Source organism: Hyla sarda, chromosome 10 (genome assembly GCF_029499605.1).
Source record: "Hyla sarda isolate aHylSar1 chromosome 10, aHylSar1.hap1, whole genome shotgun sequence".
In the NCBI taxonomy this organism is placed as follows: domain Eukaryota; kingdom Metazoa; phylum Chordata; class Amphibia; order Anura; family Hylidae; genus Hyla; species Hyla sarda.
The window spans coordinates 51,601,217-51,627,210 of NC_079198.1; the positions used below are offsets into that span (position 1 = coordinate 51,601,217).

The 25,994-nt window shown below is 40.5% G+C and overlaps 1 protein-coding gene across 6 annotated transcripts in view; it reads right to left on the reverse strand.

Annotated features, from left to right (window-relative positions):
• Window positions 1-25,994, reverse strand: part of LIG1 (DNA ligase 1) — a 268,524-nt gene that overhangs the window by 79,526 nt on the left and 163,004 nt on the right. For all 6 annotated transcript variants that reach the window (XM_056541820.1, XM_056541819.1, XM_056541822.1 and 3 more), the window contains exons 8-11: window positions 21,166-21,271; window positions 14,022-14,129; window positions 13,685-13,741; window positions 4,689-4,861 (exon numbers count right to left, since the gene is read on the reverse strand). In XM_056541820.1, coding sequence (XP_056397795.1) covers window positions 4,689-4,861; window positions 13,685-13,741; window positions 14,022-14,129; window positions 21,166-21,271 — 444 coding nt within the window. The remainder of the gene's footprint in view (window positions 1-4,688; window positions 4,862-13,684; window positions 13,742-14,021; window positions 14,130-21,165; window positions 21,272-25,994) is intronic.

The window sequence follows — 25,994 nt, forward strand, 5'->3', positions numbered from 1 at the left end:
CACAAATGGACTTGTGTTGTGTCAAAGGTGGCATCCTATGATGGTGCCACATAACTTAGCTCTTCAGCTCTACTAATAATGTGTATATGGAGATGCACAGATGTATACTTGATGTTATGCAATGTACCAGTTTGTAAAGTGAATGCAATTAGAAATTGATCATATTTTGTTCATAGAGGGTGGGAAGGTATCCTTTGCAGCTTTTGAAGGCTAGTGTATAAATAGAAGTTCCCTAATATTATTTTAGACTCTGCACATGGCTTATGGATGGACCTTGATAAATTAGGCGCATCTTTGAAACTGTGTAAAAATTTAATTCTGAGAGCAGACTTGCTATGTTAGACTGGTCTGGACAGGAGTCTAACTTTTCTTACAGGTGCACTTGAAAAATGACCTTAGTGGCATTGTATTTTAAAAAGTCACCAATTTTTATTATTTTTAATAACAAAAACGGGGTTGCGCAAAAATTGTTCTGCTGGGTCTCGCTACAGATGGGATCTCCTCGGAGTATCTGGGCAATTTGAAAGCAGATATTCCGGGCAGAGATCCCATCTGTAGTGGGCACCAGCAGAGCAAGCCAGCACTAGGACCGCTCCGCAATGTGCAGTGTCCGTAGAAAACGTATTTCAGAACAGATTCAAATGAAAGAATGAACATGAGCTTTCTTCAAGCAGAGACTGGAAATTATGTAGTGTGACTGGTGCAACAGAATCCCATTGAAAACAATAGGAAAATACAGTGTGAATGGGCCCTAAAAGTTAAAGGACAAAAGAGGTTCAGGAGGGAAGATCTTTTTGATAAAGAATATTGATAAATAAAGCAGTCTAGATGGACCATGTGTTTTCTCTCTCGCAAACTTATGTTTCTATGATTGGAGCCAAATACAAAATTTTTTTCTAATGTTGTTAAACTTTTATTTTTACATTATTAAAGCCACATAGGCCAGCTCTGCTCTGCTGGATATAGGGAACAATAGACTGACTAATTGACTGCTATGGACTTAACTGAATAACTATTACAAAAGGCCTGATAATGTTTTATCTATATAATGTTGTGACATTTCATTGTAAATGCATGTGAAAAAAATGTGTTTTCTTTACAGACCAGGCAGTGTCCGTTAAATATTAAGCTTAGTGTCAAGTCTAAAAACTGAAAGATTTCAGGATTTTTTTTTAAGATATACAGTGGGTGAAATAAGTATTAAAGTCACCATTTTTCTCACTAAATAAATTTCAAAAGGGAATATTGACATGAAATTTTCATCAGATGTTGGTAAAAACCAAGTAATCCACACATATAAAGAAACCAAAACTAAGAAATCAGAAATTAAGACACATGTAATAATCAGAAATTACTTAGGGAAAAAGTACTGAACAAGCTTACTGATATTATTTAACCACTTAAGGACAAAGGGATTTTTCATTTTAGCACTTTCCTTTTTTCCTCCCTGGCTTCTAATAACCATAAAGCTTTCAATATCCCACCTACATTTATTTTTTGCTCCACAAATTGTACTTTGTAAATACATCACTAATTATCTACCAAATCTACAGTGAAATAACTAGATCCAATCCAACTAGACCACTAGGCATTGTTTAACCCCTTAAGGACCAAGCGTTTCTGGTTTTTTCACTTTCGTTTTTTCCTCTTTTTTTTCTAAAAATCATAACCCTTTCAATTTTTCCCCTAAAAATCCATACGATGGCTTATTTTTTGTGCCACCAATTCTACTTTGTAATGAGAACAGTCATTTTATCCAAAAATTTACGTCGAAACGGGGGGGGGGGGGGGGGGGGAATCATTGTGCGACATCCATTTCTACACAGTACATTTTTCAGTAAAAATGACACTATCTTTATTGGTTTGATTTTGTCGTACTTTTGGAAAAAATCATGACTACATGCACGAAAATTAATACATTTAAAACGGTCCTCTTCTGACCCCTATAACTTTTATTTTGCACAGTGAGAGGACATTTTAATCGGTAGCATTTTTGTTTTGATCTGACTTTTTGATCGCTTTTTATTCCTTTTTTTATGGTATAAAAACTGACCAAAAATATGCAATTTCGGACTTTGGAATTTTTTTGCATGTACGCCATTGACCGTGCAGTTTAATTAACAATATATATTTTTATAGATCAGACATTTACGCACGCATAATAAACATATGTTTATTTTTATTATGTTTATATATTTTTTATATGGAATTTGGGAAAAGGGGGGTGATTTAAACTTTTAATAAGGAAGGGGACTTTTAGGAGGAATCATTTGATTCCTCATAGATGGGTCACCGCCCCAAGATCATGCTGCGGTGGGGCGATCCACCCCACTCGACCACCAGGGATGGGATAAAGGCACCTTTAGACGTCGCTGTCAACTTTGACAGTGGCGATCTAAAGGGTTAAAAGCCGCCCGCTGCGATCACCACATGTCTGCGTCCCCCAGCTACAAGAATCCGCTGGGGGCCGGCTGGTATGATGAGGGCTCTAGTCGGGAGCCTGCATCATATCCAGTTAACGGCACATGGACGAACATAGACATCCATGCTCGTCCATGTGCCAGCTACTGCCTGTGTATCTCCATGAGGATTCCAAATACAGGAAGTGAGGGTAGGACGAACAAAGCTCTGTGCAGGCTCCTGGCTTGTCAATCACTCTGATGTGTGAGCCGGGAGCATGTCATAGAGCCTCACTGCACAGAGCCCTGCTTGTCCTCAGTGCACAGATCCCTGCTTGTCTGCCCACACTTCCTGTATTTGGACTCCTCACAGAGGCCCACAGACAATAAGCTGTAGGGACAAAAATATACACATTTTTAACCAATGTATATTACGAAAATACATATAACTGTATTACATTATATAAAGGGATTTTAAGGTACACTTTAAATCTCCTTTTTAATGTCGCAGTCAGCTGTGATTTTAAGGGTTAATAGCTGACTGCGGCGATTGCTGCATGCCGGCTATTAGAAGGAGTCATGTGTCGCAAAGGGGTTAATACTTTTTCCTTAGTCTTTGTTGTTAATGACAGCTTCAAGATGCCTCCTGTATGGAGAAACCAGTCAAATGCATTGCTCATTCTTCCACAAAAATAGTCTTCAAATCTTGAAGGTTCTGTGGGCCTCTTCTATTCATCATGATCTTCAGTTGTTTCCATAGATTTTTATTTGATAACAGTCAAACCATATTTTACCTACACATCTCTCCTAGTGAAGTAAGTTCATCTCAGTGGTAATCTACTAAAATATGGTTTGACTTATGTTTTGAACTGTCTCCGAGCGCTGGTTTTTCTATTTGTCTTTTTCTTATACACGGACCACGGTACTGTGATTCCGGCTCACCCTGCGCCCTCCCCAAGGGATGTCTATATGACGGAGATCGTTTCAGTGTATAAGTGACAAGAGGACTCTAGGTGTTAGTGGGGGATCAGTGCCTTGTGACCTCCCACATACACCGGGTGAGTACAAACCTCTTCTACTTCCAATTGCTTTTGGGATTCGAGCGCCACCTTTTTCAGTTTTACCTATTATAGATTTTTATTGTGATTTAAGTCAGGTGATTGGCCGTACCATTCTAGCAGCTTTAGTTTCTGTAAAACTATTTGAGAGTTTACTTGGCTGTGTGTTTTGGATCATTTTCTTGCTGAAATGTACACCTTCATTTTATCTTTATAATCCAGGAAGATGACAGTAGATTTAAGTCAAGAATTTCTCTGTAAAATTTGCTCTTTCATCCTTCTTTCCAGTTTGATAAGTTTGCTAGTACCATTTGCTGAAAAGCAGCCCAACCTCTAAACATTACTGTGTGTGTTATGGCATCCAAACAGTTTAATTTTATTTTTATCTGACCACAATATATGTGTTTTCCAGGGACTTCACTGGCTTTCCCAAATGTTGTGCAGCAAACTTTAAACCAGCTTCAACATATTTTTTATTCAACAATATCTGCAAGGAGAGCATGCATAAAAGCCATGGTGTAATATTTAAGGTTTTCTTTGAGACAAAAGGACCTGATTATTCCAGGTCTTTTTAAAGCTCTCCATAAGTGGTTCATGGCTGGTAGACAACTCTACTACGGTAATTATTCTTTTTACTTATATGTCATAAATCATGCAAGGAGAACCTGGTCGAGGCAAATTTATGGTAAAATTATTGTCTTCCCACTTCCTTATTATAGCCCCAACAGTGCTCACTGGAACATTCAGATGCTTAAAAATGCGCCTGTAAGCAAATCCATGTCATATGTTTTGCCAGAATTAGGTTGCAAAGATCATGAGACAGCTCTTTGCTTTTACCCATCATAAGATGTGTCATGTGACACCTTGGCAATGACCCCTTTTTGTAGGCCATCAGTAGGGACTGAGCCAGCTGATATTAATTTGTGCAAACAGGGGGATTGATTCTTTTTTGATCTACTGAGACTTCAGCTGATGTCAATAGCACATTTGGAAATATTTATTGATAAAATGGTGAAGTTTTCAATACTTATTTCACCCACTGTATAAAGTAAAATGAAAAATTAGAAAATAAAACTAAACAAAACAAACAATCCTAAAAAAAAACAACAAAAAAAAAAACAACACGTTTTACATAAATGAATCCTCCTTTAGGAAACTTTCAATACAAATAATACCAATGTGTGCTAGAGAATTACAGTTTTCCAAACCATATTCTATATACTTAAATTACCTGTTGCTTGTGCAATAGCTTTCATTAATACGGTTTCTCCAATGCCAAGCTCAAGACCTTCATAGGCAGGACCCAGGCGATTCAGACAGAGATAGATACACGGTAGAAGATCCCCCGGAGACAAACAGATGACAGATCGCAGAAAATTACTCAGTGTTTCTATGTTCTTTAAGCTAAACAAATTAAAAACAGAAAATTTACAAATATGTAAATAGAAGTGAAGACAACAAGTGAAGCCAAAAAAAAAAAAAAGTGATTTTCCCTCCAACAATGATCATCACCTATTGAGTGCCCCACTGCTGGGACCCTCACCAATCACAATAATTAAGGAAGTGTCCCTTCTCTAGCCCTGTACTCCGTTATGTCCTTCAACTCAGACAGAACTTTCTGTACAGGAATATGGGGCAGCCATCTTGCCTCAGCTGCTCTTAACATTTAGAGAAGATAACTCCGTTATGAATAATGAATCTTGGCACTCTCACAAATTTGGGGGGGTGTTTGTTTTTTCCCCCATACTGTGTGGTAAAATTAGCATGTTATCTGTTCTCAGACTGGTATGGTTACAGTGATACCAAATATGTTTTTTTAACTTAGAAAAAAATTTTTGGAAAATAAATGTACTAATCCTGAGGAGAAGTACTTGATACTAGTAGGCTCTCTATATGATAAGACTTTGTCTAGTTAATACTTAGGCACCCTCTGACTCACCTCTCTTTATTTTTCAGAGTATGTGCGCTAAACTTGATCGCCTGACCTACAATATTTTGACTTGGTCAGAAGACTTTAACATGATCTTCAATGGTAAGATAGACCGGTCAAACACATCCCTGTTTGTGGGGGAAACTATACTGCCAACCTAATGTGGGGGAAACTATACTGCCAACCTAATGTGGGCGAACTATACTGCCAACCTAATGTGGGCAAACTAAACTGCACCTAATGTGGGGGCCTCGTATTGAAGATTGCTCACGTCTCCCAGAATTCAAGGGCTGGCATTACTACGTCCTTTTTTGGATGCGGCCCACATAAACAAACCTTGTTATTTTTTGGACCATGTTAGCCTTTGAGTTTGACATGCTTGCTCTACCTGTATTCATACGAAGCTTTTATGTGGTCATCTTGATCTACCCTCTTCGGCCCAGGTTGCATTTTATTCTCTTTCTCTCTGGCGTCAGGTTCGCTTTAAGTTCTCTCTACAATCTTCTATCTCCCCCCTTCTCCCTTTTCTTTCCTCTGGTTCTCCCCGGGTCTTACATAAACACCTTTTCTCTGGTGGAAAGAGGCAAAACTCCTTAGATTGCACGATTTCTTGCATGGCCTGCGACTCTACATGATTGAAACATTGCGATCTAGGCACTCTCTCCCCAAAAGCCAGGTCTTTATGGCCCATCAGATTCTCTTTCTTTCTATCAAGCTCAGTCCTCTGGGATTCCTACAATCTGCACAACATTTTTTGAGGCTTGGCTTCTCTATACCCCACAACTTCTGGGATTGCTTTCTTTACTGTATGCCCATCTAAATGCTCCCCTGAAGGATCAGAAACTTAAATTCATGCTTGACTGGGAGAATGATATGCATATTTCTCTTTCCCTAACTCAGTGGAGGGAGGGTTGCACAGTTCTGGGAAGGGGTAGTTGGCAGGTATCCCTTATGGAGACAGCTTCAAGGTGTTACCTAGGGTGTATATGGTCCCCTTCAGACTTAAGCGATATACCCAACAGTTTTGCCTTTCTGTTTTCGTGTTTGTGGTCTGAGGGGCACCATGTTTCATGTATGGTGGAGTTGTCCAAAGGTGGCTGGGTTCTGGACACAGATTTTAGATCTTCTCAAAGCTCTTTTGCCATATCACATTCCAAGAATGCCAGCCTTTTGTCTACTGGAATATAAGCCAAGCAGAATGCCTTTCCTTGTGTGTGTCATCTAAGATTATCCTGCTGGCGGCATGGATCTATGCTGCTTCACAGTGAAAGCAGTCAGCCTTGGATTATTTTAGAGTGATTGATAGTGTCAATCTTATTATGGTAAATGAAAAGTTATCTGCAATTAAGGATGATACAGTGGATCGATTTGAAGCTGTATGGGAACCAGGGCTGTGGAGTCGGACTAAATTTTGGGTACCTGGAGTCGGAGTCGGCAAACAATGCACCGACTCTGACTCCTACTAAATTTAGATTGGAATAAAAAAATAAAAAAAGCAAGTTTAAATGTCCCAATTCACAAAAAGTTATAATTAATGACTCTACTTTAACAATAAAGACCAATGCATGCAGTGCCTCACGTAACCGCAAAACGAACACGTTAAGTGACCGTGAAGAAGCATGCTTTTCATGTGCTTTACTATATGGCACACAACACACAATTAGGAGCGGCAATACTTATACTTTCCATAGTGTTGTGTTCTGCTGTTACAGGGAACCCATGGGTAACCTAGCCTCTCACTGATAAGGGATTAAGTAAATATGTTTTTTGCAGGACTAGAGACACTTGTATAAGTGAAGGGAATGGAGGGTCAATAGTTCAAGATTGAAGCTGTAAACCATTGGAAAAACTGCTGCCATTCAGCTAAGGCTATAAAAACTTGTAAACTCGATTGTTAGCTTAAAGGGGTATTTCGCCCCTAGACATCTTATCCCCTATCCAAAGGATAGGGGATAAGATGTCAGATCGCCGGGGTCCCACTGCAGGGGAGCCCCAGGATTGCCGCTGCAGCACCGCACTATCATTACTGCACAGAGCGAGTTCGCTATGTGCGTAATGACGGGCGATAGGGGGCCGGAGCATAATTACATCACGGCTCGTGATGTCACGCCCAGCCCCATCAATACAAGTCTATGGGAGGGGGCGTGGCAGTCATCACGCCCCCCTGCCATAGACTTGCATTAAGGGGGTGGGCCGTGATGTCACGAGGGGCGGAGCCATGACGTCACGCTGCTCCGTCCCCTGTATCGCCCGTCATTACGCACAGAGCGAACTCTCTCTGTGTAGTAATGAAAGCACGGTGCTGTAGCGGCGATCCCGGGGGTCCCAAGCGATCTGGCATCTTATCTTATAAGACGTCTAGGGGCGGAGTACCACTTTAAACATGACTATGGGATTCTACTAGGGAAATCATGTTTTATAATAAATGCCCCTTCCTGGATCCTCCCACTGCCCTATCTTCAGCAGCAGATCAGCACACAAACTGTTCAATACAGTAGACTGTTTGCTTCCCAGCCAGTAGTCCTGTGGTAATGACATGTATGTTGCCTTTCTTTCCTTCAAGGAATGTATAAAATACATTTGCATATTAATACAGAGGAGTCGGAAGTACAGAAAACTCCGGAGTCGGAACATTTATCTACCGACTCCACAGCCCTAATGGGAATCATGGCTGTGCTCTCCGCATTTTCCTGCAGTCCGACATTGTATGACACTATATGAGAGTGGGGATTTATTTTTTGTTTTGGAGGGGAGTTCCCAACTTTCTCTTACAGGGTTTTTTTTTTTTATTGGAGTTGATCCTGACTGATATGATTTGCTTTCTTTGTATATGTCCATATAGAAATACATCGGCACCACTCCAGCCTCCACCTAGTGTCTCCGAGTACAGACATGATCACACTGCAAACCATCCAGTGCCAGCGTCAACAGTAGAAAATACATGTAGTGCCTGAGAGAGAAGGATTGACACGGCACCTGACACGACTCTGTTGCCAAACTTGCTGTTTATTGCTGAACACGGGACATACAAATGAGGATGCACTACAACAATGCATTGTTGGTGTCGTGCATCCTTGTTTGTATGTCCCGTGTTCAGCAATAAAGCAGCAAGTTTGACCACAGAGTCCAGGGTGCAGTGTCAATCCACCTCTCTCAGGTTCTTTGTATATGTTGTCCTAATTTTTGTACCTGCTGGTTACTTGTGTTTTGGCCAGTATGACCTGTTTTTTAACTTTGTTTTCTAAGCCATGTACTGCATTTTCTGATTATTTTCTACAATCAAAGCTTCATGGTTTGATTGTTAAAACTGATGTTTCCTTTAGTCTGTGGGTTAATACCCATGTTTATAAGCTTTTCTATTACGGTTTAACCTGTTCAGGACCCATGACGTATGCATACGTCTTCACACCCTGGGTCTTAAGGACCCATGACGTATGCATACGTCATGGCGTTTTCCTGTCTCTGCCGCTCGCCGGGCAGAGATCGGAACTGGATGCCTGCTGAAATCCTTCAGCAGGCATCCAGGGCAAACGCCGAGGGGGGCCATGTAGGCCCCCCATGTCGGCGATCGCCGCAAATCGCAAGGGAAATCGCCCTTGCGATCTGCGGCGATACCGGGCTGATCGGGTCTCTGGGACCCGACCGCCCGGTAATTTCGCATGATCCCGGCTGTCACAGACAGCCAGGACCATGCTGAAGTATAGGAGCGAAGTGGCAAGCCGGCCACCTCCTCCGATCCCCTGCGATCTGTCGGTTAGTTAACCGACCAATCGCAGGAGGGGGGGCGGTTACTTCCTCCCGTCCTGCCCGGCCCCTGAAAGTCCGGAGAGGACGGGAGGAAGACCGGAGGACGCGGCGGGGGACGGGGGAGTGCTGGGGACCGGCCCCGGTACTTACCTCGTCCCTGAAGACCAGGATCCAGATGATGAAGACGGCGGCAGCGGCGACAGGTGAGTAGATCTTCAGCCGCGGTCGGGCCCTTTACAGCAATGCACGTCGCCGTAAAGCGACATGCATTGCTGTAATAGGACCCTGTAAACTACAACTCCCAGCATGCCCAGACAGCCCTTGGCGTCTGGGCATGCTGGGAGTTGCAGTTTTGCAACATCTGGAGGTCCACAGTTTGGAGACCACTGTGCCCTTCCAGATGTTGCAAAACTACACATCCTCAGCATGCCCTTACTGTCCAGGCATGCTGGGAGTTGTAGTTCTGTAACATCTGGCCCTTCAGATGTTGCAGAACTACAACTCCCAGCATGCCTGGACAGTTTTGGCATACTGGGAGTTGTAGTTTTGCAACATCTGGAAGGGCACAGATTGGGAACCACTGTATTAGTGGTCTGCAAACTGTAGTCCTCCAGATGTTGCAAAACTACAACTCCAAGCATGCTGGGAGTTGTAGTTCGGCAACATCTGGCTCTAAAGATGTTGCCGAACTACTACTCCCAGCATGCCTGAGAATGTTTGGGAGTTGTGGTTTTGCAACAGCTGGAGGCACACTGGTTGGGAAACATTGTTTCCTAATTCAGTGTTTCCCAACCCGTGTGCCTCCAGCTGTTGCAAAACCACAACTCCCAAACATTCTCAGGCATGCTGGGAGTAGTAGTTTTGCAACAGCTGGAGGCCCCCCCCCCCCTGTGAATGTACAGGGTACACTCACATGGGCAGGGGGCTTACAGTGAGTATCAGGCTGCAAGTTTGCGATGCAGCAAATTTTGCGCGGCAGCTCAAACTCGCTGTAATCCCCCGCCCGTGTGACTGTACCCTAAAAACACTACACTACACTAACACAAAATAAAATAAAAAGTAAAAAACGCTACATATACACATACCCCTACACAGCCCCCCTCCCCAATAAAAATGAAAAACGCCTGGTACGCCACGGTTTCCAAAATGGAGCCTCCAGCTGTTGCAAAACAACAACTCCCAGTATTGCCAGACAGCCGTTGACTGTCCAGGCATGCTGGGAGTTTTGCAACAGCTGGAGGCACCCTGTTCGGGAATCACTGGCGTAAAATACCCCTATGTCCACCCCTATGCAAATCCCTAATTCAGGCCTCAAATGCGCATGGCGCTCTCACTTTGGAGCCCTGTCGTATTTCAAGGCAACAGTTTAGGGTCACATATGGGGTATCGCCGTACTCGGGAGAAATTGACTAACAAATCTTGGGGGTCTTTTTCTCCTTTCACCCCTTATGAAAAGGTGAAGTTGGGGTCTACACCAGCATGTTAGTGTAAAAAAATAAATTTTTTTACACTAACATGCTGGTGTTGTCCTATACTTTTCATTTTGACAAGAGGTAAAAGGGAAAAAAGTGCCACAAAATTTGTAATACAATTTCTCCCGAGTACGGAGATACCCCATATGTGGGCGCAAAGTGCTCTGGGGGTGCACAACAAGGCTCAGAAGGGAGAGTGCGCCATGTACATTTGAGGTGATTTGCACAGGGGTGGCTGATTGTTACAGCGGTTTTGACAAACTCAAAAAAAACAAAACCCCACATGTGACCCCATTTCGGAAACTACACCCCTCACGGAATGTAATGAGGGGTGCAGTGAGAATTTACACCCCACTGGTGTCTGACAGATCTTTGGAACAGTGGGCTGTGCAAATTAAAAATGTTGTACAGCCCACTTATCCACAGATATGACAGACACCAGTGGGGGGTAAATGCTCATTTTATGCCTTGTTACGTTCCTCAAGGGGTCTAGTTTCCAAAATGGTATGCCATGTGGGGGTTATTTTGCTGTCCTGGCACCATATGGGCTTCCTAAATGCGACATGCCCCCCGAGCAAAATTTGCTCTCAAAAAGCCAAATATGACTCCTTCTCTTCTGAGCATTGTAGTTCGCCCGTAGTGCACTTCAGGTCAACTTATGGGGTACCTCCATAATCAGAAGAGATGTGGTTACAAATTTTGGGGGGTATTTTCTGCTATTAACCCTTGCAAAAATGTGAAATTTGGGGGGAAACACACATTTTAGTGATTTATTATTTATTTTTTACGTATGCAAAAGTCGTGAAACCCCTGTGGGGAATTAAGGCTCACTTTATTCCTTGTTACGTTCCTCAAGGGGTCTAGTTTCCAAAATGGTATGCCATGTGTTTTTTTTTTGCTGTCCTGGCACCATAGGGGCTTCCTAAATGCGACATGCCCCCGAGCAAAATTTGCTCTCAAAAAGCCAAATATGACTCCTTCTCTTCTGAGCATTGTAGTTCACCCATAGTACACCTCAGGTCAACTTATGGGGTACCTTCATACTCAGAAGAGATGGGGTTACAATGTTTGGGGGGTATTTTCTGCTATTAACCCTTGCAAAAATGTGAAATTTGGGGGGAAACACACATTTTAGTGAAATTTTATTTTTATTTTTTTACATATGCAAAAGTCGTGAAACCCCTGTGGGGTATTAAGGCTCACTTTATTCCTTGTTACGTACCTCAAGGGGTCTAGTTTCCAAAATGGTATGCCATGTGGGGGATTTTTGCTGTTCTGGCACCATAGGGGCTTCCTAAATGCAACATGCCTCCCAAAAACCATTTCAAAAAAACGTACTCTCCAAAATCCTCTTGTCGCTCCTTCGCTTCTGAGCCCTCTACTGCGCCCACCGAATAATTTACATAGACATATGAGGTATGCGCTTACTCGAGAGAAATTGGGCTACAAATATAAGTATACATTTTCTCCTTTTTCCCCTTGTAAAAATTCAAAAATTGGGTCTACAAGAACATGCGAGTGTAAAAAATGGAGATTGTGAATTTTCTCCTTCACTTTGCTGTTATTCCTGTGAAACACCTAAAGGGTTAAAACACTTACTGAATGTCATTTTGAATACTCTGGGGGGTGCAGTTTTTATAATGGGGTCATTTGTGGGGTATTTCTAATATGAAGACCCTTCAAATCCACTTCAAACCTGAACTGGTCCATGAAAAATTGTGAGTTTGGAAATTTTGTGAAAAATTGGAAAATTGCTGCTGAACTTTGAAGCCCTCTGGTGACTTCCAAAAGTAAAAACACATAAATTTTATGATGCAAATATAAAGTAGACATATTGTATATGTGAATAAAAAAAAAAATTATTTTGAATATCCATTTTCCTTACAAGCAGAGAGCTTCAAAGTTAAAAAAATGCAAAATTTTCAAATTTTTCATAAAATGTTGGGATTTTTCACCAAGAAAGGATGCAAGATACCACAAAATTTTACCACTATGTTAAAGTAGAATGTGTCACGAAAAAACAATCTCGGAATCAGAATGATAACTAAAAGCATTCCAGAGTTATTAATGTTTAAAGTGACAGTGGTCAGAATTGCAAAAAATGGCCGGGTCCTGAGGTGTAAAATGGCTGGGTCCTTAAAGGGTTAAAATGGCTCTATTCTGACCCCTATAACTTTTTTATTTTTCCATACAAGGGTCTGTATTAGGGCTGATTTTTTGCGCCGTTATCTGTAGTTTTTATCGGTACCCTATTTGAGTATATGCGACTTTTTGATCTCTTTATTTCATTTTTCGGGGATAAGATGTGACCAAAAAGCAGCAATTTCAGACTTTTTTTTTACTTTTACGCTGTTCATTGTATGGGAACGTTATATTTTAATAGTTTGAACATTTACACATGGTGTTATACCACATGTTTCATTTTAATTTTTTACCCTTTTTTTGTAAAATGGGAAAAGGGGAATTTAAATTTTTATTGGGGGAAGGGCTTCCTTAGATTATTACAGTTCAGTGATCTGCATATGCAAAGCACTGATCAGTAATAGCGGCGATTTATTGCTCTGGTCTGCTAGAAGACTAACCAGAGCAGCTGACTGCCAGAGCCGCCAGAAGGCAGGTAAGACGACCTCTGGCAGCTATCCTGAATGATTGAACCTCTGCGATTTCACAGCAGGTAGTCCCATCAGTTACCCCAAACAACACTAAGGCTGCAGATGCCGTAATCAGTATTTATCAAGGCATCTAGGAGGTTAACAGGGGACTTGAGCAAGATCACTGTTGTCCACTATTACAGGCATGTCCCTGGCTGGGCCCAGCTGCTGTGTTTGCTTCACGTATAGGACGTAAATGTTATGTACCAGCGCATCAGGACGTACATTTACATCTATTGGGGTTAAAACAATAACGAAGGTAAATATGCAATAAAACTAGAGGACATGGTTTGAAGTGTCAGACTGAAATTAATCCACAATGTTTACTGACTTAGTAAGAAAGGGATTTTTAGTACAGTAGACTGTAGCAGCCAAAACACAAAAAACAGCCATAGGATGATTACCTACTTTTTAAAAACAAACTTACCGAGCAGACTCATTTTCTATCATCTCAAAAGTACGTGCAACAGCCAAGTATGGAACCCTAAAATATAAAAATACTAGTCATTTGAACAAAAATAATACTCATCTCTAAAAGGGGGGTCTTTATATTTTGCTTTGGAGTGCAATTTATTACAAGTCACATCAAAACATGACAATATTAATGCTTCTCTACTCGCATGATAATTTTTTTTATGTGTTTCACTGATGTGAATTTTGCATATTTTCTATTGTTAAAATTCCTTCAAGAATGAAATACACATGATTTTATAAGAAACTGTATGCTGTATAAAAAATTACTTTTAAATGAAAATTATACTTACACTTGCCCAGTATTCCAGCAGGCATTCTTTATGGGATGGTAACCACTTTTGGATGGATTATAATCTGTCTCTTTTTGTGATACCTCTTGCTTGGATGTACCAAAAAAACTAAAAATAAATTTTCATATTTCTTTCAATAAGCATTTCATAATTTATGTATAGTTCAATTTAATAATCGTTGAGGCTATCAGTTCCGTAAATTATAATCATAGCATTTCAGTATACTTTTTAGTAACGTGTTTCAAGTATTAAAGGGGTTATCCAGGAAATAACTTTTTTTTATATATCAACTGGCTCCAGAAAGTTAAACAGATTTGTAAATAACTTCTATTAAAAAAATCTTAATCCTTTCAGTACCTATGAGCTTCTGAAGTTCAGGTTGTTCTTTTCTGTCTAAGTGCTCTCTGATGACACGTGTCTCAGGAACCGCCCAGTTTAGAAGAGGTTTGCTATGAGGAGCGCAATAGAGACTGCGGCAGGACAACAGAGGCACCAGGGAGAGCGACAAAAGGTCAGTAGATCAGTTTTTGGTTTCATACAAAGACAGAATGGTAACTTTGCTTAGTCTAGGGTAGTGGAGTTATAACTCTTATTTCTAAATCCACAGAGCTGAGAGTTTGTTTGTTTTTTTGTCCAATCAACTGTACTTTGTAATTACATCTTTTATTTTAACAAAAAAAAAGCATGACGCAAGAAAAAATAAATGGGGGGGCGAATGGAAAAAAAACAAAAAAAATGTTGGAAGGGAGTTACACACAGTGCACTTTACGATAAAACTGACATGTTCAATTTATTCTGTGGGTCATAATGATTAAAACCATATACATTTTTAAATGCGTGTCTTTAATGTACAGAAAAAAAACAACTTTATAAGAAAATATAGTATGCTTAAAACATAGTATGCGGAAAACATTTTTATTTAAAACAACTGGTGCCAGAAAGTTAAACAGATTTGTAAATTACTTCTATTAAAAATTCTTTACCCTTCCCGTACTTTTTAGCAGCTGTATGCTATAGAGGAAATTCTGTTCTTTTTGAATTTCTTTTTTGTCTTGTCCTCCATTCTCTCTGCTGACACCTGATGCCCATATCAGGAACTGTTCAGAGCAGGAGAAAGTCCTCAAAGCAAACATCTGCTGCTCTGGACAGTTCCTGATACGGGCATCAGGTGTCAGCAGAGAAAAATGTGGACAAGACAAAAATGAAATTCAAAAAGAAAATAATTTCCTCTCTAGCTGCTAATAAGTACTGGAAGGATAAAGATTTTTTAATAGAAGTAATTTACAAATCTGTTTAACTTTCTGGCACCAGTTGATAAAAAAATATATATATGTTTTCCCCCCCCCCCGAGTACCCCTTTAATATATTATAATTTATATATTTCTTATTTTTCGGCATATGGGGCTCTACGATAGTTAATTTTTTGTGCCCTGGTCTGTAGTTGATCAGTCTCACATTTGCATGTTACTTTTTGATCAATTTTTATTCAATTTTTTCTGGGATGTGAAGTTTTCAACTTAAACCACTTAACGACCACGAGCGTGCTTCATACCTGGTGGGTTCGGTTTGCTATCAGCAACCAGGACCCACGGCTAATACAAGATATTGCCGATCGTGCAGATGTCTGGTATTAACCCTATAGATGCCGCCATCAAAATTGATTGCGGCGTCTAAAACAGAAGAGCACACTGCCGGTTAGCTCAGCGGAGCGGTTTGGGACTGCTGAAATCGTGGAAATCGTGGTGTCCCGAATAGCTGAGGGGACAGCAGGAGGGTGCTTACCCTCCTTATCGCCGTCCAATCATCGTTCCATTGCTCCAAGCCTGAGATCCAAGCTGGAGCAACCGAGCACAGATAACACATATCTATGCTTTGGCATAGCATTTTTCAGTGTATGCAATCTAAGAATTGAATGTAATAGTCCATTGTGGGGACAAAAAAATAAATAAATAAAAAAGTTAATAAATGTGATTTAACCCCTTTAGTAATAAAAAATGGACTCACCCAACCCCCTTTTCCCATAATTTTTTTTTATATATATATCTATTATATATGTAAACAAAAATAAAAACATGTAGTATAGCCAAGTGCCTAAATGTCCGAACTATAAAGATATGTTAGTTAAAAATTCCATAGTTCAAAATTGCGTATTTTTGGTCACTTTGTATACTCTAAAATTTTTTTATAAAAAGCAATTAAAAAGTCCCATCAATACAATAATGGTATCAATAAAAACTTCAAATCACGACGCAGAAAAAATTAACCCTTATACTGCCCCGTATACGAAAAAATTAAATAAAGTTATAGGGGTCAGAAGATGACAATTTTAAGCATACTAATTTTGGTGCATGTAGGTTTTTTTGTAGTAAAATAAAACCCACATAAATTGGGTATCATTGTAACTGTATGGACCTACAGAACAAACATATGGTGTCATTTTTACTGAAAAGTGCACTGCATAGAATCGGAAGCCCCCTGCGTAGAATCGGAAGAGGTTTTTTTTCTTCCAATTTTGCCCCACAAATCTTTTTTTCTGGTTTCACCGTAAATTTGTTGGTGAAATGATTGATGTCATTACAAAGTAGAATTGGTGGCACAAAAAACAAGCCCTCATATGGGTCTATAGGTGCATAATTGAAAGCAATCAGATTTTTAGAAGGTGACAAGGAAAATACGAAAGTGCAAAAATTAAAAAACGTGGTCCTTAAGGAGTACCTGTCACCAAATAAAACTTTTAATATAGTGTTCCTTGTGCAGTTTGTAGACACTTTCCCATTCACTTGCCTTTAAAATTATCAACATAAATATGTTTAAAATGTAATTAAAAAAATGGCCACTAGGTGGCTCTGTTCTGTCCCTTGCCAGAATTAATAAAGTGAGATCGGTCTCCTCCCGGCCTGGCAGAAGTCCGAACACAGGAAGGGTTTCTTTGCAATGAGCTTGATTGTCACCTGCATAGAAAGTAAAAGCTCCACAGATTTTCACAAAAAGCCCCACAGACTGACAGCTGAAGGAGAGCCTCACTGAAATCTGCATAGAGCTTGAGGTTTTCTATTCATCACAATGCTGCAACAATGTGAGGACAGTTGTTGTCCCCCAGCAGGCTTCAGTGAAGTGACGTCAGGACTTTCTCCTGCTGGGAAATTGCACTATGGGAATAAGAAGAAAGGTATGATACACCGCTTTTTAAAGATCTGAAATTGATTTTAAGGGCAGGAGGGGTGTTAGTAGTAGTTCAGGAACATAGCCTGAGGTGCTTGAGAACAGTTTATTTGGTGACAGGTACTTTTTATGGAGTTAAACTATTAAAATAGGTTAGTGATCCTGTACAGATGGCTGGTTTAAAACGTAAAAAAAATGTTTTTATTTCTTTTAAATTTTAATTGTAAAATGGGGACATTTTTATTGGGCGAGTGGCTTTTTATTTTCATGACAAACATGTCCTGATGCGCCAAGTACCATGGCACCCTGATGTACATTTAAGTCATGGGTCCTCTAAGGGTTAAGAAAAGTCATGGAGGGATTTATTCCTTTTTACTGCAAGCTATTATTTTGACTTTAAATTAAAAAAAAAAAAAAAAAGTTTAGAAAGTTGAATAGCTTTCCAAAAATACATCAAAATGTTTATCATAGAAAACAAAAAATCTCACCTTTACCTTAAAAGTGAATTATAATTTTGTATATTCTATTGGGGTCAGGTTAAAAATAAAAAATATATGATATTTAGAAAACTATCAAAAGGTGACTCATGCCACACAGTATTCAGTCAAAATTTTTAAATATAAAAAGCTTCTATTATTATGCGGTGAAGATACAAAATAGACCCATGCAGCTCGTGTGGGGAGTGGATGCAGCGTCCTGCATCCATTCCCCACACAAGCTGCATGGGTCTATTTTGTTGTGGTAAGCACGAGTGAAACCCACGACCGCCACTACGCTGGGGTTAGCTACTTGGTTCTTGGGGGGGGTTATGAACCCAGGGTTGGATGGTATTAACCCTTAATGTCACGTGACGCCACTGTAGTCTTGGTATCTCCCGGGGTACTACAGGTCCGGGGGGAACTCCGTCTCCCCACAGGCCAGCAAGGAAACAATTGACTCCACACTAGATTGCAGTTTAACGGAGACTTTACTAACTTGAAGATAGGCGGTACAATCTCCACAGCGCTCAACCAAAGTCTCCCAAAGGTTTAACAGACAGTCTCTAGAGGACCACACAGCTTGCAGTGCCTGGACTTGATATTGCATATATGCTTGGCTCTTACGGCCAGACTAGGAGTTTTAGGTCTGCGCTATATTAGGCTTGATATTAACCCCTTAAGGACTCAGGGTTTTTCCGTTTTTGCACTTTCGTTTTTTCCTCCTTACCTTTAAAAAATCATAACCCTTTCAATTTTCCACATAAAAATCCATATTATGGCTTATTTTTTGCGTCGCCAATTTTACTTTGCAGTGACATTAGTCATTTTACCCAAAAATGCACGGCGAAACGGAAAAAAAAATAATTGTGCGACAAAATCGAAAAAAAACCGCCATTTTGTAACTTTTGGGGGCTTCCGTTTCTACGCAGTGCATATTTCGGTAAAAATGACACCTTATTATTCTGTAGGTCCATACGGTTAAAATGATACCCTACTTATATAGGTTTGATTTTGTCGCACTTCTGGAAAAAATCATAACTACATGCAGGAAAATTTATACGTTTAAAAATGTCATCTTCTGACCCCTATAACTTTTTTATTTTTCCACGTACGGGGCGGTATGAGGACTCATTTTTTGCGCCGTGATCTGAAGTTTTTATTGGTATGATTTTTGTTTTGATCTGACTTTTTGATCACTTTTTATTCATTTTTTAATGTTATAAAAAGTTACCAAAATACGCTTTTTTGCGCGTACGCCATTGACCGTACGGCTTAATTAATTATATATTTTTATAGTTCGGACATTTACGCACGCGGCGATACCACATATGTTTATTTTTATTTTTTTTTACACTGTTTTATTTTTCTTATGGGAAAAGGGGGGTGATTCAAACTTTTATTAGGGAAGGGGTTAAATGACCTTTATTAACACTTTTTTTTAACTTTTTTTTTGCAGTGTTATAGGTCCCATAGGGACCTATAACACTGCACACACTGATCTCTCATCCTGATCACAGGCGTGTATTAACACGCCTGTGATCAGCATTATCGACGCTTGACTGCTCCTGCCTGGATCTCAGGCACGGAGCAGTCATTCGTCGATCGGACACCGAGGAGGCAGGTAAGAGCCCTATCGGTGTGCGATCAGCTGTTCGGGACGCCGCGATTTCACCGCGGCGGTCCCGAACAGCCCGACTGAGCAGCCGGGATACTTTCAGTTTCACTTTAGAAGCGGCGGTCAGCTTTGACCGCCGCTTCTAAAGGGTTAATACCGCACATCGCCGCGATCGGCGATGTGTGGTATTAGCCGCGGGTCCCGGCCGTTGATTAGCGCCGGGACCCACGCGATATGATGCGGGATCGCGGCGCGATCCCGCTTCATATCGCGGGAGCCGGCGCAGGACGTAAATATACGTCCTGCGTCGTTAAGGGGTTAAAGTCACTTACTGAAGTGTCGGTAGATTTGTGGCTTTTCACCAGAAGATAATTAATTGTCCTTTAGGAATTCTCTGATCAAGGCTGCAGTAAAGGCTTGATATTCCTCCACTCTATACTCTGAACTCAAATTAGCTGCTGATCCTTCACTCTGAACCCTGAGCTCCACTCAACTCCTCTACACAGGAAATGCCACCCCTTATCAGGGAAGGCTGAACTACAGCCCATTGGCCAGGAAGCTATGGATCATAGAGTTGTCTGTATCCCCTTTAGGATTTACAATAAAGCTACATACAAGTAATAACATAATATAACACCTTACACAAAAGTTCAGTCTAGCCCTCAGTCCTCCACTCTCACATACCCTGACTAAGCATGAGGTCGCTAGGCAACATACTTAAAGCTACAGACACCTAATAACGGATTGTAAAGTTATAACAGTACAAATACACATTAGAAATGGTTGAGTCCCTGCAGGGGAGCCCCCAGGACACTGAAGGTCTCAATCTGACAGGGCCTACAATACCTTGACACAATGTACCTGTACTGGGACACCAGATTGTATCTTCACCGCATAATAAAAGAAGCTCCTTCTACAAATACGGGGTGAGTGCATCTTTTCTTCTACTCTGATACATAAAAATGAATGATACTTACCTACTCTGTTCCCCTGTTGCTCACCTCTTGCTCCCGAGAGCAGACTCTGGAGCAGGACCCTACCGTTAAGGCAAAATACTTCAGCAGTAAGCAATTGGCTAAGTTAGCTGTTTTAATGCATTGTCTTGAAAACCAGTAATATGCAGAATAGAAACTGGAAAAGGGTAAGTGAGTGTATGTAAATATATATATATATATATATATATATATATATATATATTTTTTTTTTTTTTTTTTATTTATTTTTTTTTTTACCCCGTTCCTAGGAGAATATAAACATTTTTACGATCCTGGGATGCCCCCTTTAATGGTGTGTTACCATCTGAAGTTGAGAAATTCAGATACTGAAAACAGCTAATTTTTAAAAACAAAATGCTAAATGTTGGGTGTTTTTTACAATCAAACAAAAAAAATATCAAAATTTACAAATGTGTCATGAAATCTTTTATTTTAGAATCACTTCTGAAAGAACTGCATCAGAATTGAGAAATGGAGCTTGGTTATCAGCTATAACTTTTTTTTGTTTTGATTCAGAAAACAAACCAACAACTTGCTAAATAGTCTTACAATATCGGTTACTCTAGAAAAGATTTTAAAAAAATCTTTAACTTATTTATATAAATTTCAAAGTAATTTTATAGTGCATTTCCCTGGCTACTTTCTATAAAAAAAAATAAAAAAAAATAATTAAAAAAAAAGCTCCATCTGTCTCCGGGTTGGGTGTGGTTCTGCAGCTCAATTCCATTGTCCATTGAAGTGAATGGAGCAAAGTTGTAAAACCACACCAAACCTGGAGATAGACGTGGCGCGGTTTTTGAAAGAAATTAGCTGTGTTTTTCTATTCCTGGATAACCCCTTTAAAAACTACACTCTGCCAGGAGTGCGCAGTATTCAGTATACTTCATTGTTACCTGCCAATATTTTTGGGTTCCACACGCGGAATAGGAGACTTGTCCACAATAAATTTTTCAGACATTTCTGCACATTGTTCTAATTTGACAGGCACAGTAGGGATATCTAATTTAAAAATAAATATTGAAAAAAGTCAAGTACATTGCATTTATATCAAGTAATTGTAGTGCGCCATTATTAAAACTGTGTCTAAATCAAGTGAGAAAACCATAAGTAATCTATAAGAAAATAATGACACAGCAGAAATAATGTTTTATTATGAACTAACCCAGCGTTGCCCGGTTTTTCCTTCCTAATCCTTGTTGGGGAGGAAAATAAACAAAGGAGGAAACTTTTGATTTCATATCCTGACCTCATATATTGTTGTCATATCCCGACCTCCTATTCCGGCGGTCCTCCTATCCCGGCGGTCCTCCTATCCCGACCCGTAATATGTGTACCAGTTATTGAAATATCTCCAGCCGTTTGGAAGTTATGCAGTAACATATATTTCCCATTGACTTGTATGGGACTTTAAACATAAACCCCGCCCCTGGCAAATGGGGGTGAGTAAGGGTTAAATCACCTATCCTATGTTTCTTGTAGAAATAAGTAATGTGTGCCAAGTTTCATGTTAATATCTTTAGCCGTGATGCTGGAACATACACACATACATACACACACACACATACATACACACACGTACGTTGAGTTTTATATACATAGATAACTTTTGCAATTACAGTTTACACAATGTAGCAGTCAAAATAGAGTGATTTTTTTTTCTATTTCGAATGAAGCAGTGACATGTTTGGACAGAGGAGAAGTGGTACATAATCCATTTTAGGCCCCTTTCACACTATAAAATTCAACCGTTTTAAAGATCCGTTTGAAGTTCCGTTATGAAAACCCATAAAATAGGCAGTTACAAAATCCCATACAGCCATTCGAAAATCCCATTATAGTCTATAGGATTTTTACATTATCCGTTTTAACCCGTTATAGCCAGTTATTAATAACGGACATTATTTTGTGACAGGAGAATGAACGGAAGAAATAGTGCATGCACTTCCGTCACAAAATAACGTCCATTAATAACGGGCTATAACGGGTTAAAACGGATAACGTAAAAATCCCATAGACTATAATGGGATTTTCTAACGGCCATATGGGATTGTTTAACGGCTTATTTTCAGGGTTTTCATGACGGAACTTCAAATGGATCTTTAAAATGGATGCATTTTATAGTGTGAAAGTTGGCATTAGTGATGAAAGCAAGTTTAATTTAGTTGGATCTGATGGAAACATTATCCCCTTCACGACGAGCGACGTACATGTACGGCGCCGCGAAGTGTCACTTGGCGCGCGGAGACGTACATGTACATCGCGGGGTTCCGGGAGCGCCGCGTCACCGATAGCGGTGATCGGGTCGGGATGACTGCTGTTATCTAACAGCAGGCATCCCGGCACATCGCCGAGGGGGGTCCTGAGACCCCCCCCCCCATGACCGCGTTGCGCGCAAATCGCAGGTCAATTCAGACCTGCGATCTGCGCGATTCCGGGTCATACGGGTCACTGGTGACCTGGAAAATAAGAGGGATCGGGGGTGTTCGAGACACCCTCGATCCCCCTGAAGGGATAGGAGTTTGGTGGCAGGGGTGCAACACCTCCTATCCCTGCTATTGGTCGGCCGAGCGACCGACCGATAGCAGACCGGGGGAGGGGGGGGTTAAAGTTCGGTTCCCCCGCTTTGCCCACCTATCGGTGTCCGAGCAAAACGGGGGAACTGTCCAGGGAAGGTCGGCGCCGAAGGTCCCTTACCTGGATCCCGGATCCCCGAGCGCGATCCTCCCCCACGTGCAGCGGCGGTTTGCTGTCTGGGCATGCTGCAAGTTGTAGTTTTGCAACATCTGGAGGGCCACAGTTTTGAGACCACTGGACAGTGATTTACAACCTGAACCCCTCTAAATCTTGCAAAACTACAACTCCCAGCATTCAGGAACAGCATACGGCTGTCTTGGCATGCTGGGAGTTGTACTTGCGTGCCTCCAGCCACTGCATAACTACATCTCCCAGCATGTCCTTCCGCAATCAGTACATGCTGGGAGTTGATGTTTTGCAACAGCTGGAGGCACACTGGTTGGAAAATACTGAGTTAGGTCATAGAACCTAACTCAAGGTTTTCCAGCCAGTGTGCCTCCAGCTGTTGCAAAACTACAACTCCCAGCATGCATGGTCTGTCAGTGCATGCTGGGAGTTGTAGTTTTGACCCCCCTCCCATGTGAATGTACAGGCTACATTCACACTGGCGGCAGATTACAGCGAGTTCCCCGCTACAAATTTGAGCTGCGGCAAATTTTTCCGCCGCAGCTCAAACTCCTAGCGGGAGACTCCGTGTAATCCGCCGTCAGTGTGAATGTAACCTAAAAACACTACACTACACTAACATAAAATAAAAAGAGTAAAACACTACATATACACACGTACATTTGAGGTGATTTGCACAGGGGTGGCTGATTGTTACAGCGGTTCTGACAAACACAAAAAAAAAAAACACACCCACATGTGACCCCATTTTGGAAACTACACCCCTCACAGAATGTAATGAGGGGTACAGTGAGAAATTAAACCCCACAGGTGTCTGACGGCTCTTTGGAACAGTGGTCTGTAAAAATGAAAAATTTTGCACATCCCGCTGTTCCAAAGATGTCAGACACCAGTGGGGGGTAAATGCTCACTGTACCCCTCATTACATTCTGTGAGGGGTCTAGTTTCCAAAATCTCCTGGCACCATAGGGGCTTCCTAAATGCGACATGCCCCCCGAGCAAAATTTGCTCTCAAAAAGCCAAATATGACGCCTTCTCTTCTGAGCATTGTAGTTCACCCGCAGTGCACTTCAGGTCCACTAATGGGGTACCTCCATACTCAGAAAAGATGGGGTTACAAATTTTGGGGGGGTCTTTTCTGCTATTAACCCTTGCAAAAATGTGAAATTTGGGGGAAAACCAACATGTTAGTGAAAAAAAAAATATTTTATTTACACATGCAAAAGTCGTGAAACACCTGTGGGGTATTAAGGCTCACTTCATCCCTTGTTACGTTCCTCGAGGGGTCTAGTTTCCAAAATGGTATGCCCTGTGTTTGGTTTTTTTGCTGTCCTGGCACCATAGGGGCTTCCTAAATGCGACATGCCCCCCCAAAAACCATTTCAGAAAAACGTACTCTCTAAAATCCCCTGGTCGCTCCTTCGCTTCTGAGCCCTCTACTGTGCCCACCGAACACTTTACATAGACATATGAGATATGTGCTTACTCGGGAGAAATTGGGTTACACATACAAGTATAAATTTTATCCATTTACCCCTTGTAAAAATTCAAAAATTGGGTCTACAAGAACATGCGAGTGTAAAAAATGAAGATTTTGAATTTTCTCCTTCACTTTGCTGCTTTTCCTGTGAAACACCTAAAGGGTTAAAACATTTACTGAATGTCATTTTGAATACTTTGGGGGTGCAGTTTTTATATTGGGGTCATTTATGGGGAATTTCTAATATGAAGACCCTTCAAATCCACTTCAAACCTGAACTGGTCCCTGAAAAATTGTGAGTTTGAAAATTTTGTGAAAAATTGGAAAATTGCTGCAGGAACTTTGAAGCCCTCTGGTGTCTTCCAAAAGTAAAAACTTTTCAATTTTATGATGCAATCATAAAGTAGACATATTGTATATGTGAAGCCAAAAAATGTTTTCGGGAATATCCATTTTCCTTACAAGCAGAGAGCTTCAAAGTTAGAAAAATGCTAAATTTTTAAATTTTTCATCAAATTTGGGGATTTTTCACCAAGAAAGGATGCAAGTTACCACAAAAATTTACCACTATGTTAAAGTAGAATGTGTCACGAAAAAACAATCTCGGAATCAGAATGATAACTAAAAGCATTCCAGAGTTATTAATGTTTAAAGTGACAGTGGTCAGATTTGCAAAAAAGGGCTTCGTCCTAGAGGTGAAAATGGGCTCCGTCCTTAACCCCTTAAGGACCCAGCCATTTTACACCTCAGGACCCGGCCTTTTTTTGCACATCTGACCACTGTCACTTTAAACATTAATAACTCTGGAATGCTTTTAGTTATCATTCTGATTCCGAGATTGTTTTTTCGTGACATATTCTACTTTAACATAGTGGTAAAATTTTGTGGTAACTTGCATCCTTTCTTGGTGAAAAATCCCCAAATTTTATGAAAAACTTGAAAATTTTGCATTTTTCTAACTTTGAAGCTCTCTGCTTGTAAGGAAAATGGATATTAAAATAATTTTTTTTTTATTCACATATACAATATGTCTACTTTATATTTGCATCATAAAATTGACGTGTTTTTACTTTTGGAAGACATCAGATGGCTTCAAAGTTCAGCAGCAATTTTCCAATTTTTCACAAAATTTCCAAACTCACAATTTTTCATGGACCAGTTCAGGTTTGAAGTGGATTTGAAGGGTCTTCATTTTAGAAATACCCCACAAATGACCCCATTATAAAAACTGCACCCCCGAAAGTATTCAAAATGACATTCAGTCCGCGTTTTAACCCTTTAGGTGTTTCACAGGAATAACAGCAAAGTGAAGGAGAAAATTCACAATCTCCATTTTTTACACTCGCATGTTCTTGTAGACCCAATTTTTGAATTTTTGCAAGGGGTAAAAGGAGAAAATGTTTACTTATATTTGTAGCCCAATTTCTCTCGAGTAAGCACATACCTCATATGTCTATGTAAAGTGTTCGGCGTGCGCAGTAGAGGGCTCAGAAGCGAAGGAGCGACAAGGGGATTTTGGAGAGTACGTTTTTTTTAAATGGT